Source organism: Hylaeus volcanicus, chromosome 1 (genome assembly GCF_026283585.1).
Source record: "Hylaeus volcanicus isolate JK05 chromosome 1, UHH_iyHylVolc1.0_haploid, whole genome shotgun sequence".
Classification (NCBI taxonomy): Eukaryota; Metazoa; Arthropoda; class Insecta; order Hymenoptera; family Colletidae; genus Hylaeus; species Hylaeus volcanicus.
Window position 1 is genome coordinate 32156741 of NC_071976.1, and position 13421 is coordinate 32170161.

Sequence of the window (13421 nt, forward strand, 5' to 3'; positions counted from 1 at the left end):
CCTTTACGTAATCTGTCGATCTTCGCTGGCCTGAAAACCACCGACTCGACTTTAGACTCTAAACGGGAATCCAACTTCTGGGGACATCTTCCGCGATGTTCGCACTTTTTTGCCACATTAACGGCGCGTTAAAATCGAGAAATAGTAAATAAAACGTTTGTTTCTACATATTCTCGAAATTAACAGCAACTAACAGGCGTTCCTTTATCTTTTATCATTATCGTACTCGAAATCGACATATTTCAAAGCACATGGCATGCAATGCCGCAGTCACTCTCCCCAAAGCTATTCATTAAACTCTTCAAAGCGATGCGACGTAATTCCTCGTTAAAGCCAAAGAGAATACATCACAGATTGCACCGTAACAACAGAAACAATGGTCGCGTTAACGGTTTCTTACAAAAATCTATAATTTCATTCTGCCTCTGCCCTTTTCATCAAAACTTCATTTCTCCCGACTTTGTCGAAGTATTACGCAAGGTAAACACAAGACAAGAGGGAAGTACTCTCGTCGCGAGTTTTTTAATTTAAAAGTTCCTTTGTATCTGAATGTTTCGCGAACGGTTTCGAGACGCGCGACGAACCAGGGGGAGTAGAAAAATTTCAATCGGAGAAGCGTCGCCCGAGAAAACGTTCGAACGGGCAACGTCGAAGCAACTGGTTCGAGCTGCGCGAAGTGAAGCCGCGGTCTTGTACGCACGTGCAACGCTCCGCGATGCTCGTAAATCTTCCTGAACGCAGAACAACACGACGACGAGCACCTGGATCACGCGGCGGTGGCGTTCGGTAAACGACGGTTGCTCGATTTCTTCCTTTCGTACGGTCGCGGATTAAAAATTAAATTATGCACGCCCGGAGAGGTTTCTGCAGTGAAATATTGACCGCAACACTATCTGCGCGAACCAGGTATCCTATATACACGTACGTACATACATAACGGCGTGTACGCATCGTTTGCATGGTCGCAAAGTGATATCGAGCTCGATTAACCAGCACGAGCGGCGTCCCTGCCCTCTTACGGGTAAGGTGAGATCCTCAGTCATCCGTGTACAACGTTTATACGATAAATTAATCACGACACTTCAAAGCGTGCTGCACGAAACACGATTTCTGGGGGAATGCTCGCCGGGTATGCGCCATTTTTCCAATCCTTCGTTTTCGAGTCGCAGAAACACGCCAGCCGCACGGATCGCGCGATTACTCGTACAGCTTTCTTTTCCTGGGTTGTTTATAGTCCCGTCGACCGGGTAAATGCGTCATTAGCCGCTGGTAAATTATTGCTTTCGGAGAAGATTCATTTCGTTTGGAATACCTTTAAAGCTTGCGATACTCCGCGATACTTTGAATAATATTATTATTAAAGTACATCCATTTGTCGGGAGGATAAGACGCGGCTTGGAAACAGTCCAATGGCCGCAGAAAATTTGTGAGCCATTGTTGGGCGACTATAACCGGCGAGAATTAATATCGGAACGAAGCTAGAACTTCCGCGAGAGTTAATTAAAATACGGGGCACGAAGATGAAAGTATTAAAAATTCAAGTTCAAGGGTAACAAGGGTGTCTTTAACAACGCCATAGGCAAGTATATATTAATTAGATCGTCCAAAAGTCCTCTGAACAAAATTGCAGAGTGTCCGAATATTAATGTTACTAGTCGCGTTGGCCGCTGCACAGCGATCGCAACGAGGGGGGTTTAATCGAACGTGTATATTTCACGATTCTTGCCGAATGGAAAGTCGCGTAACGAGCCGGGGATATTTGCGCGCGTGTAACGAGATCGTAGAACGAACGCAATGCAAATAACCTGATTTCGTTGCGCTTTAATCGCGGAATGAACGTTACGCTCGCGATTAATTTTTCTCGTTGGATTTCAGTGCGGCCCGACCCGTTCCGCAAAACGTCGGTTATTGAGAAAAATGCAGAGGGAACTATTTTCGAGAAATACTTTAACGCACCGCGACTTTAGGATTATGCCTTTAGTACAAAGGAATTTCTTTCGGAATTTTGTTTAACAACTTTCCGTGGAATGCAGCGAGAGAATAATACTCGAACGATCGTACTTTTACTTGAGATGGACTTTCGTAGCGGGAATAAATTATAGTAATTTTTTTTTTAAATACTAGTTTAGAGTCGCATCAACTACTAGTGGTTACGAACGACTTAACTTCAGTTGACGTTAAATCCTGTTAAATGAATCGGTGTGCTTCAGAAATGTTAAGATAAAGGAAAAGAAATAAATTTTAGTTTCAAGTTTGGCGCGCATTGGTAGACGCGGCAGCGTGCATGTGTGCGTGTGATCGAGAGCGGCGCTGCGTAGCTTGGCGCGCACCGTTTTTGTTTCAATTGCGAACGTTTATTATACGCAAAAATACGTTGTAAGCAAGCGATCGTGTAATGTATCTTCTACAATAAACTATCCTTTTTGCAAAACCTCGATAAGAAAGAATTGTAATTCTTAAACGTGACTTCATTTTACTGTTCATATTCTCAAATATACGCGTAAATAAGAACAGTAGTAAATGGCTCGTTCAAAATTATTCATCTCCCTCGCGTTTGTACGTTCAAGTTTGTCGATTACATCGTACTTTCGACAATCGGAGTTCCCTGAAAACTGCGTAGCGATGTCTGATAAGAGACAAACGAAATACTTGTCTATTCGAGCCGATAGCGGTACGTTATGCCTGCGCATTGTCGATACCCGATACTTTCTGTAAAGGCACGTATTTCAGGTCGCGTGACTATGAAATGTCAGCTCGCTCCTTTCATGTTTTCATTCGGTCTGCATTTAATCGCCTCCATCGGAATACGTTACCTTCGACTTTATTGTTTGGCCCATTTTGCCACGGGGAAAGATCGAGAACGACAAAGACGATCGATGCACGCGACGCTCGCTGTAACGCGATCCTATCGAGCGGCTTAAAATTTATGGAAAAATATCAGGCGCTATAACCTGTTATTAGATACCGCAAAACGCTGTTTTTCTTTCATTTTTAAGACTCCTCTTACGGTATTATATGTTTTGGGCCAGCTTCGTGATTTATTTGCAGTCCAAGCACTCGACACGAACTTTTGACATTTAAAAGGTTTGTTTGTACGTATGTGTATAAGATTCTCTAACATTTTCAAGTATCCTGCTCGATTCGTTTACAAGTTGCAATATTCTACGTTACGTCTGACGGTTCGAACCAATGAAAACTGTACATTTCTGAAGAGGACCATAAAAGCGATGGTCTTCTTGGTCCAGTTTCATGACTTCTTTGCAGCGCAAGTACTCGACACGACCTTTTAAAATCTAGTACGTTTACTTGTACATATTTCGTTCGTATCTGAAGAGGACCATACACGTCAAACAGAAATGTTATAACTAGCCTGCGAATCTTTATGCATTTATAGGAAATTTGAATGTGCAAGAAACTACAAAATACAAACAATATGCAAGAACATGCAAAATATTGAAAATAAAATTGATGTTATAATATTTGCAGAATAAAATAAATTCCTATTTAGGTTCAATTTTTGTAGGTACGTCCGCAGTCTAGTTACAACTAAAGACGCGACGAATAAAGACACTGCAAATGCATGGCCACTTTGATCGCCACTTTTATTTTTTTATTTGCTATTAAACGCGAACCCTCCGCGAGTACTATGAAAAAGCAAAGCTGCAGTTCCAAGTAGAGTGGAAGCCAGTGTCCAATCCCTACTCGTATGTGTCGAACTTGATCCCATCCCCTAACGTCGGCGACGCGTGAATCGTACAACCAATTTCAATCAGCGTCTGGCTGGAAGTATTTTTGAATGGAAGCACGGTAATGTAAATATAAAGGAGCTAAACTAATTTGTCCGACCCCTCTATCTCCCTCTCGCGACGACCTCTCGCGTTCGAGCAACGATATTCCATGAATACTGAGTACCCAAGCTTCCACGTCAAGTACTGGTGCATATGCAACGGCTTAAATTCAACGGGCGTATGCATATCCTCCGCGGGAGTGCGTTCAGCTCTTTTCTTAAATGTTTTCCCAACGACCCTCTGCTCGATAACGCAGCCAGCGAAATCTTCGCGGAAATTGATTTAAAACTTCTCCCAAGATTGTATCGCAGTACCACGCGAGAGGATTTATGCGCAACGCTCGAACAGTTGACGCTGAAATTAATTTAGCAAATCGTCGTTTCACGCGGGCAAATTCTACGAGGATTCGAGATTGGCCGCGTGGAGATATCTTTTTTGTGTACACCTTCGTGGTAAGAGTAACAGGGGCCTAGACGTCTCATCGAAGGGGAAATTAGGGGAATTTTTCAGGGAAGCTTAAACAACTCTTACATTTAAATTAAATAAAAGTTTTATAAGACGCTGGATTCATACAAGTTTTATACGCGCTGGAATCATGTCAATGCGACGAGACAACATTCCCGCGAACGGCTACGGGTGCTTCGTCTACCTCGTACCTTCTATAGACCGTAACAAATTCATACACCCACTCGATTCGTGCGTAAATATGCTCGCAAGAGTTTTATATTTACGCGCGCGCTTGTTTCCTTTAAAAACATCTTGAAACACGCCGTAACTTTGAGCGTTTCAAGCTAAAACATCCCCTTAAGGTCAAAGAATATACCTCTCGACACCTTTCGAACTTCTCCCAGGGATTCCATCTTTTTACATCTCGCTACACCGGGGCTGGGAGCACCGTATAAAACTCTGAGCTTCCCATTCGATGCACGGACATACGCGGTGCCCCGTGCGCTACATTATATCCGGCAAGTTACAACTTGTATCATCAACGATTTCATTTTTTCCTTTACGAGGGTAAATTTACGAGCAACTTACGAAAGAACGAATCCTGCTAGCCGAGTCGATACGATCGTCGTAGCGAGTTAACCCAATTTCGTTTCAGCCTCCGCTACCCTCTTCTTCGCCTAGGTGCCTGTTCCACGACATGCGGCGAAATGCCACACACTGCTAATGGAAACCATTATTAGGCGGATAGACGAGCGACCTCGTTATTTGTTCGCACGCGTGGAAACGCTCAACCCATTTTCGAGGGTTGATAACGACGAATTACTTATTTATGCGGCAAATATCCCCGAGAAAATCGCGAAATTCGCACGAATGACGTCTGAAGGAAAGTGGCACGGACCCGTGGAAGACGAAAATGAAACTCTGGAAGCGCGTTTCCGTCATCTCCGTCGACGCGTTCCATGTACAAAAGGGGAAGCTCTAGGCGGGACTCGCGGCGGGAGGAAATTGAATCGCCGTAATTCAATTACCTGCCACTTTAAGATAATAATGAGAAGATGGCGCGAGTAATTAATATTAAAGCGTTCACGAGATTTTGGATCGCGACTCTCGAGAGCGTTCGACCGCGCCGGAAGAGATTTCGAGTCGGGGCCGGCTCCTTTATTTTCTTTTGCCGCCCAGGCCAAAGAAAAACTCTTTCAACGAGTTTTCAACTACGAACGGTGCCGAGATTAAAAATCATTTGAACGAGCGGAACAACGAACGAGTTCGTCGGCGGGGGTGGCTCGTTCGCTTACGAACAATCGCGAGACCACGCTCGAACGAGCATCGCCGAGACAACGCTTTGCCGTTTGCCAGCGGAACGAAATACGTCAACATGGAAAAGCACGTATCGAGGAATGCATGAAAACGGACGTCAGCCGGAACAAATATGAAATGTATAAACGTCGGGGAAAATACTAACGGTCTCACGGTTTGAGGGGGTTGCCTCGAGTTTCAGGTAAAAGAATCGGCGTTTGTCATTTTTCTTTTCAGAAAAATACAATTGGAACTTGGATTGATGTACTTATGAATGAACTACGGATGTTTATCCAATCGCAGACGAAGGAGAAAGTCGCAGCAAACGGTTTGACGTGCTCTTTCGTTGAAAATATACGGTAATACGAAAAAATAGGAACTCGACCGAGAGACTCGTGGATTCATATTTTTACTGGTTCGGATAAAGAATTCAGATCTAACTGAAAGTACGTCTTAGGTTCTAAACAGTGTAAGACTTTTGTATACTTTTGCATTCCTGCATATCCTCGTACATTTTCCCACATTCTCACGTATTCTAAATACGTAAACTTCCACAGTATAATTACGAAGATAATATTAGATTGCCTAAAAAGAAATTATTTTTAAATTTATCATGTTTTATTTAGAATTCAATTAAACGTCAATTCGAACGAACGAATTCAAAAGAACGGTCTAGAAATTACTTTAAATTGATTCGTGTTAAATTTAAACATATCTCGTTCCTCGAGCTCCCACAAAGACTATACTTTTGTACGTTCTATAAATGTTTCCCGTATTTCCCGTTTTTGACGGATCCTCGAGGATTCTCGGCTGCCGACAGCGGTAAGGATCGATCTTCGACGAAAGAGCATATAGAACTGTTTGTTGCGACTTTTTGCATTGTCTGCGATTGTCCAACGAGCGTTTTTTCCTTTCTTTTCTTATACGTTCACCGTTCTCTTTGGTGTATTTAATAATCGATTCGCAGCACCGTCTACAAACGACGCGCAACCTTTACCCAGTTTCCACGACAGCCAGTCGTCCTTTCGCTCGACTCTTCTTCTTATTTCCTTCCAGCCCCTCGATCTGCCCTTCCTTTGAAAGTTCTTAACACTCCGGACAAGCCAGAGCCGCGACCGCAGGCTTTTTAGAAGCGAACGAAACGACTCCATCGTCCGCGAATTTAATCGAACAATTTTTCCAAGGCGAACCCCAAGCGTCGTTATTACTTCGTTTCTTGTGTTCGAGACGAGAGCCGACGGTAATATGAAAACAAAAAAGGAAAGAAAAAGAAATAGGAACTCGAGCGAGAGACTCGTGCATTATTTCTCGAGTGGAGAAAGAAAATGATTTCAGAAGGCGTACGAACGAGGACGGAAGTTCGTACCTCCGAGTGAAAATTGAACGCTTCGAGGATCGCGCGACCGCCCGATCGCACCTCGATCCTTGTGTTTCTCGAACGGCAGCTGCGATATGCAGAACAACGGGGACAAAGTAACGATGTGCTTGGAATTCCAGATTTTATTAACACTCTCGCGTGAGCGAACGTAACGCTGGGCTGTTGTTGCAGATGGCATCGCGCCAATTTCGCGCAACAGTGGCACGAACTTCTTTTTTTAAGCCCCTGAACGCGATCGGTAATCCTGCTAACGGACATCTGCCTCGACACGAGATCGACGGTGTCCGGACTGCTTCGACGTTTCGTGCAGATTTTGCCACGCGATTTTTGCTAACGGGAGACTCCGGTTTGATTCGCCGTACGCTCGATTACACGAGCTTTCTTTCGAAGTTATCGTCTTCGTATTCATTCCGTTTTACGTGCTCTGTCATTCATCTATTAGATCGGCATTATTACAAAATCGAGCTCTAGACTTAGAGAGTCCTTAACGAAGGATCGAGAAGATCCGAACGCAATACTTGTAAGTATAACACAGAATCGCCAAAAAGAAATTATGACATTTTGAAGAATTTCAATGTTGCTCCAACTTTTGTTTAACTTAGAAAGGGCGGGAGGACGATAAGATTTAGATGTCGACTCGAGGGTCCTAGGGGCGATAAACAGTCGTCCGCTTTGCATGCACATGAAATTCGAAGTCGATCGCGTCGGTAATTCTCGAGGTATCGTGTCGAGAGTCTCGAAAAACATAAGTTTGGGGAAAAACCGGTTTAAAGTTTTAAGAGGACTTTCGAGATAAGGCGGCCCACTTTCTTCAAAATATCTGCCATAAAGCTTTCGGTAATTCTTCATGTATCGGTGTAAAATTCGGAGCACGTATTTTCAAGGATACACGCTTCCGGAAAAGGCGATAAAAAAAAGAGAGAAACTGATTTTTGTAACGTTCCTAGGGGAAATACCACCTTAAGAGCACTCTCGCGATAAAGTGCTTCACCTGCTTCGGAGTATTGTTACTTCGATAATTCTTCGTACATCGATATAAAATTCGCGGGACGCGTTCTCAAAGATACGCTCTTTCAGAAAATGCAATAAAAAAAAAAAAATTGATTTTCGTAGAGCACCAACACTCTCTTAAGAACACTTTCCAGATATGGAACACCAGGCCTTAGAAATATTCTACCTTCGGTAACTCTACATACAGTCAGCCCCATAAATATTCGTACCTTCTATGTATATTAAAGAAATCTGTCTAAATTAAACGATAGGTTGGATATTTTCAAATAAATCTTTCGTTATAACTATGTACACGAATAAACTTTACAGTTGTTCGTATTTATAATGAATTATTTATTTGAAAATATCAAACATATCGTTCAATTTAGATTTCGTTAAACGCGGAATGTACGAATATTTATGGAACTGACTGTACATCGATGTCATATTCGCAGGATATATTTCTTAATGCACCCATGGGAACCCGATAAAAAAGAATATCGAATTTTGCAACGTTTCTACCAGGAATCCCTCCTTGCAAGAACACGTCGCGATCGCGCAACAGATTCGATTGGATTCGAATTGTAATCGCGTTCCAAGAACCGCGTGTAATTCGAACGCAGGATCCTTAACACGGGTGATCGTTTAACGACACATTTACTTTCGCAAACTGTAGCTAAACTGCCTTAGCCGCTCGAAACGCGACACTTCTACACGAAGACTCGCGCGTCGAATTGGGTCGCGCAACGTTACGAGTGCAACACGAACCCCCCTGAATAATGTTTCTGTAAATTGTTCCACGTATTATTACACGCCCTCGACGGAATACTATTATTACCATCCTGTATCGATTATCACGACCGCAAAAGACTGTCCCCGTTAACAACGTTTCAACATGACCGGAATAAATGAGAATCGTAGGGAGAAAGAAAGATCACTCTCGGGTTAAGGGGGACGTTGGCCCGATGAGTAAGTAGAATGTGGACAGGTCGATCAATTTTTGCTTGGCCTGCGATGCCTGTCCTGGCACGGAACCTTTTTATCTCGTCCTCCCGGAAATTAGTCCGTCAATTCGTTATGACGTTGGCGTGAATCTAATTGTATTTGGTTTTGTTGTTTTATCAGGTCGAATAGAGGAGGTGGAAGCTAAAATTGATAATACTCGATAAAACGTACTTTCAGACCCCAGACGTTACTTTGATGCATCGATTTTTTTCGGTAACTTGTAAGGAAGGCAATTTTTTAAGAAATTATTGTTGTGTTTTTCTCCGTATACAGAGCTGGGACCCTCTCATCTATCATTTAATTACGACCTCGATTTAATTCACCGCAACCTCAATGAGCCCTCGTTGACGTTGAACCTTCTTTACAGTGTAAATCAACTAAATCAACTAAATCTACTTAATCAACTAAATCTACTTAATCAACGCGTTAGTTAAACATCGCGTCTAGATGTTCTATTCGAAACAACGGCCGTCACTTTCGAAATGAATATACCATATCGTTGTCGCCGAAAGCGTTGCACAATGCACGAGAAGCGTGTATCGGCTAGGGAAAAATCAAATCGCATCGGAACGCGTCGCTGTTCTCGCTCTCATTGAATCGAAACGCCACTGCATTAGCGACCCTCGATCGAAACAATCGTTGCGCTGTTTGCGCAGGATTATTAGTGGCCGTGACGCGGGAAACGCGGAAACACGGGAAAACGGAGACAGTAATCGACGAACGCGTACATTTTCACGAACAACGTTATTAATCGCAGCGTTTCGAAAAATATCGATGCATACCCGTTTATTCTCTTTTTTCCGCTTTCGGATTGTCATTCGACAATTTCAGAGAGCTTTATCGAGCAAGATAGAGGCCAATTTAATATTCGAGCCACGTTACGTGACTGTGCAGAGGTCAACAAGTTCCTGCAAAAATTTATGAGAATCCTTTTCCATTGTTCTTTAGTCTACTTTTATTTCTATGGACTTTAAAAATGATTCGAAGTATCGAAGCAAGCTTTATCGTAGCTTTATCGTTAATGAAGAAAGCTTCGTTATTTTTGTTTTCTCTCGCTTATCGACGTGTTATTGTTAAAATGACAACGTTTCAATTTTTTTAATTACATTTAACTTGTTAAAATTTAGGAACAGTTGCCCCCATTCTCCGTATTCCAAATGAATGGCCACGTTTGCGTCGTTGTACGAACTTGTTGACCTCCGTAACGTAAGTCGAGATAGAAACAAGTCGCACTTACTTGTACAGACTCCCTCGTCCACCTCCCTCGTATTGGGCAAGAGATTTTTGATCACGCATTGCAGACCGTCGGCGCAGCTTCCAGAAAAGCCAAACAGGCCACCGCAGGGCTCACCCTCGACGCGAGCGCAAACCTTGCAGCATCTGAAAACGATTGCAGGCGTTACTCGGATTCAGTTTCTAAATTTGTTTGAAGACACCCTCCGAATGAAACTACTCAAAGACGCATTTAAGTTATTTTTCCAAGTTAGAAATTTCTGTGAGAAACTCCCTCTCTAAGGGCTCGCCCTATCGGAGAACAGCGGTCCACTCTCGGTGAACGAGGCGCGTTATTATTAAAAACGGAAAGATTCATAGCGTCTCGTCGAAATAAACACAGTTTCCCTCGCGCATTCTATTCTCCGCCGTTATGAAAACGACCTCAAATGTAACAAAGCCACTGAAGGTAAACGATATTCAACCTGGTTTATAATGGCCGAGAAAAGTCGCGGAACCGTTCAAAGATAATGCTTGCGTCACGGTATCTGAAAACCGTGGGAACAAGGGAGACACGGCATACACGGATAAAAAAAAAAAAAAGGATACCGAAGAAGAACATCTCCGCACAGAAAATTTCCAGCTACGAGCAATTTTATTACTCCGTCTCGCCGTGGGATCGGGGACAATCAATCCTTTTATATTGCTTGCCTCCCATCATCCCTACGAAACAATTTTCCCTGCCACGACACGTGTAACAAGCGTAACGCGGGAGAAGATTTGTCGCCCTCGACGTCACGGTTTGCCATTTAATGACCCCCTCGGCAAAGTATAATCTCGTTAACGATTAACCGTTGCGATCGCGAATGCAATTGCAATTATGGATTACACGTCGCAATCGTTAGCGAGTCGGAGTACTCGAGCTGGAGAGTTTTAAAGGAATTTTAAGAAGTGGAAATCGATTTAAAAGAAAAGTAATCATTAGCCCTTTCGACCCTAGCCGGACATGTACATGTCCCAAGGAATATTCCTGATTGCCTTTGGCCAAATTACAAGTGTTACTTATACGAACTGGTTTAATACGATTAATTTTTAAAAGAGGAAGAAATACAGGCAGAAAAAGGTCGGGTTGAGAGGTTTAATGGAAGGATTCGCAAGAAATAAAATTTGGTTTTCCAGAAAACACATAATTTAAAATTGAAATGATTCCCCGAGGAACGAACATCAGGATGGAAACTCCGCGGTGGGCTATCGCGGAAATGAATATAATTTTTAAAAATAATTCACGCCCGATATTCAAAGAAGCCGTTAAACGAATAAAAACGGGACACGGCGAGGCGTGTGCCATTAAGTTAAAGTAACGAGGGGGCTCTTTTTACGTCGCCGTTTCAAAGGCTTGCATAGTTTCAATCAGCTACGGGAACAAGAAATTTCATTCAAGATTACCCGAACGGAACGCCGAAGAAAAATTCGCGCAGCGCGCAGGATCGCGGCAACGATTACTTTTTCACGGTCGACGTTGCATCGGAGGGTACTTCATTCCGTGAGTGCATTTGAATTTCATTCGAGGCTTGGATTCTGCACGTATATTGCGGAGGAGCCGCGATACGTTTCGACTGGCGGCTCCTAATCCGAATACCACGAAACAGCGGATCCGACAATAGCGTCGCATGCTAAACATTTTCCAATAAATTCTCAATACGCCTCCGTTCGGCTCGTTTTCCGTTTCTCGCTCGCCGTCTTCGCATCGCGCGTCATCCCGTCACAACGTGTCGCGCCACAACGAAGTATTTCATTCAAATTCATTCTCTTTGACATTTAAATTTCAGGATTAATCATTTTAGTTCTTCGGTGAAAAGCACTGTCGTCCATATAAGAACGAAACTTATGGCCAACCTAATATTTTAAAGCAGACAAATAAATCTTACATTGACTTTGTTCATCTATTGTTTCGGTGAAATTTCAATTCAAAGTAACATCCAGTCTGTGCTTTCCTTATCCCTTATCTTCTCTTTCGACAACTCTCAACTGAATTCTAAATAAAATATTAAATATTGCATCGGAATTTCAAGTATCGCAACATTACGAGTCTAAAAATAATTCCAACGTATTTTTCCATGGCTATATTTCTATATGAAGCATTTCCATGTTTCCCTCCGACCCAGCTGCAGGAAAAATGGTATCGCGTGTCAAACGTGACACAAAAAGCGTGTCACGGTAGACAACCGTGTGTCGGTTTTGACGTACGAGACAGGGAATGGATTAAGGGGCCGCGCCATGTTCGAAAACAAACGTTTCCTCCGTAAATCGACAAATTAAAGTCTTAAAAATAACTGACAATTGATCCCATCGGCGATATCCGCGTTTAAACGGATGACAACCCTCCTCGCTTTAACCCTTCGAGAGGTGACACGACTCAGTCGCATACTAACGCGATACGGTAACTCGAGAGGTGACTCTCGATCACCACCTGGTTTTACGCAGTAAATCAATCAACAATAATGTTTGTTTAAGTTTAATTTCACTGGACCGCGAAGTGTCAATAAAACGATCGTCGAAGGTGTAAAGGCGACCTGATTTTCAAATCTCAAATTAGAGATCTCATCTTCGAAGTCAATCTAACATAAGCTTAGAAAGCATCTAGAATTGGTGGTAGATACCAAGAAAAATTGCCTCGAGCGCAAAGGTTTTATCGCAAGCGCGCACGTTAAGTATTAATGCCCCGCGAGGTACTTGGCGGGAAAAGATCCATTGCCGCAGCGTTTAGTTTCTCTAATTGAATATTCAAGAGGGGAAGATTATTAACCAGGAAGTGAAATCATCTATTGTAAGGAATGCGAGTATCGAGCGAATAAGAATGCTAAAGGCGAGCATCTCGGTGCTCGGAGGCAAATTGATCGACGAGCTTAGTGTTCACGATGGGCAATTGGGAATTTGCGCGTACATCACTGATAAGAAGAGAGCGATACGAGCTACGTATTTGCATAGATGCGAGAGTCATAAACAGACCAGACGTCGGAATTGTCCTCGAAGACCGTTTAACAGGTATAAACGGAGAAAAGCTGAAGCTGCTGGCAATCTTCAGGAAACTGCCTTCGAAGAAACTATTCGTGTATGAAACTTTAAGTTACGATCGTCTCGGGTGTTGCTTGTGTGGATATCGTCGAAATAATAACGAGAGTTACGAGAGGTACTACTTCGGTGGATGGCTACTAAAAATTTGTCCAGTGGGGCAGGAACAAGGGTTTTGGAATGAAGCCACCCTTGTTAATTTTCAATGAAACTATTTGTTCTCTACGTGAAAC

General features: G+C 43.0%; 1 protein-coding gene across 2 annotated transcripts in view; it reads right to left on the reverse strand.

Moving 5' to 3' along the window:
* The window catches only part of LOC128880699 (cysteine-rich motor neuron 1 protein), a 242119-nt gene that overhangs the window by 219296 nt on the left and 9402 nt on the right, over positions 1–13421 (reverse strand). For both annotated transcript variants that reach the window (XM_054131050.1, XM_054131040.1), the window contains exon 3: positions 10142–10284. In XM_054131050.1, the coding sequence (XP_053987025.1) occupies positions 10142–10284 (143 nt within the window). The remainder of the gene's footprint in view (positions 1–10141; positions 10285–13421) is intronic.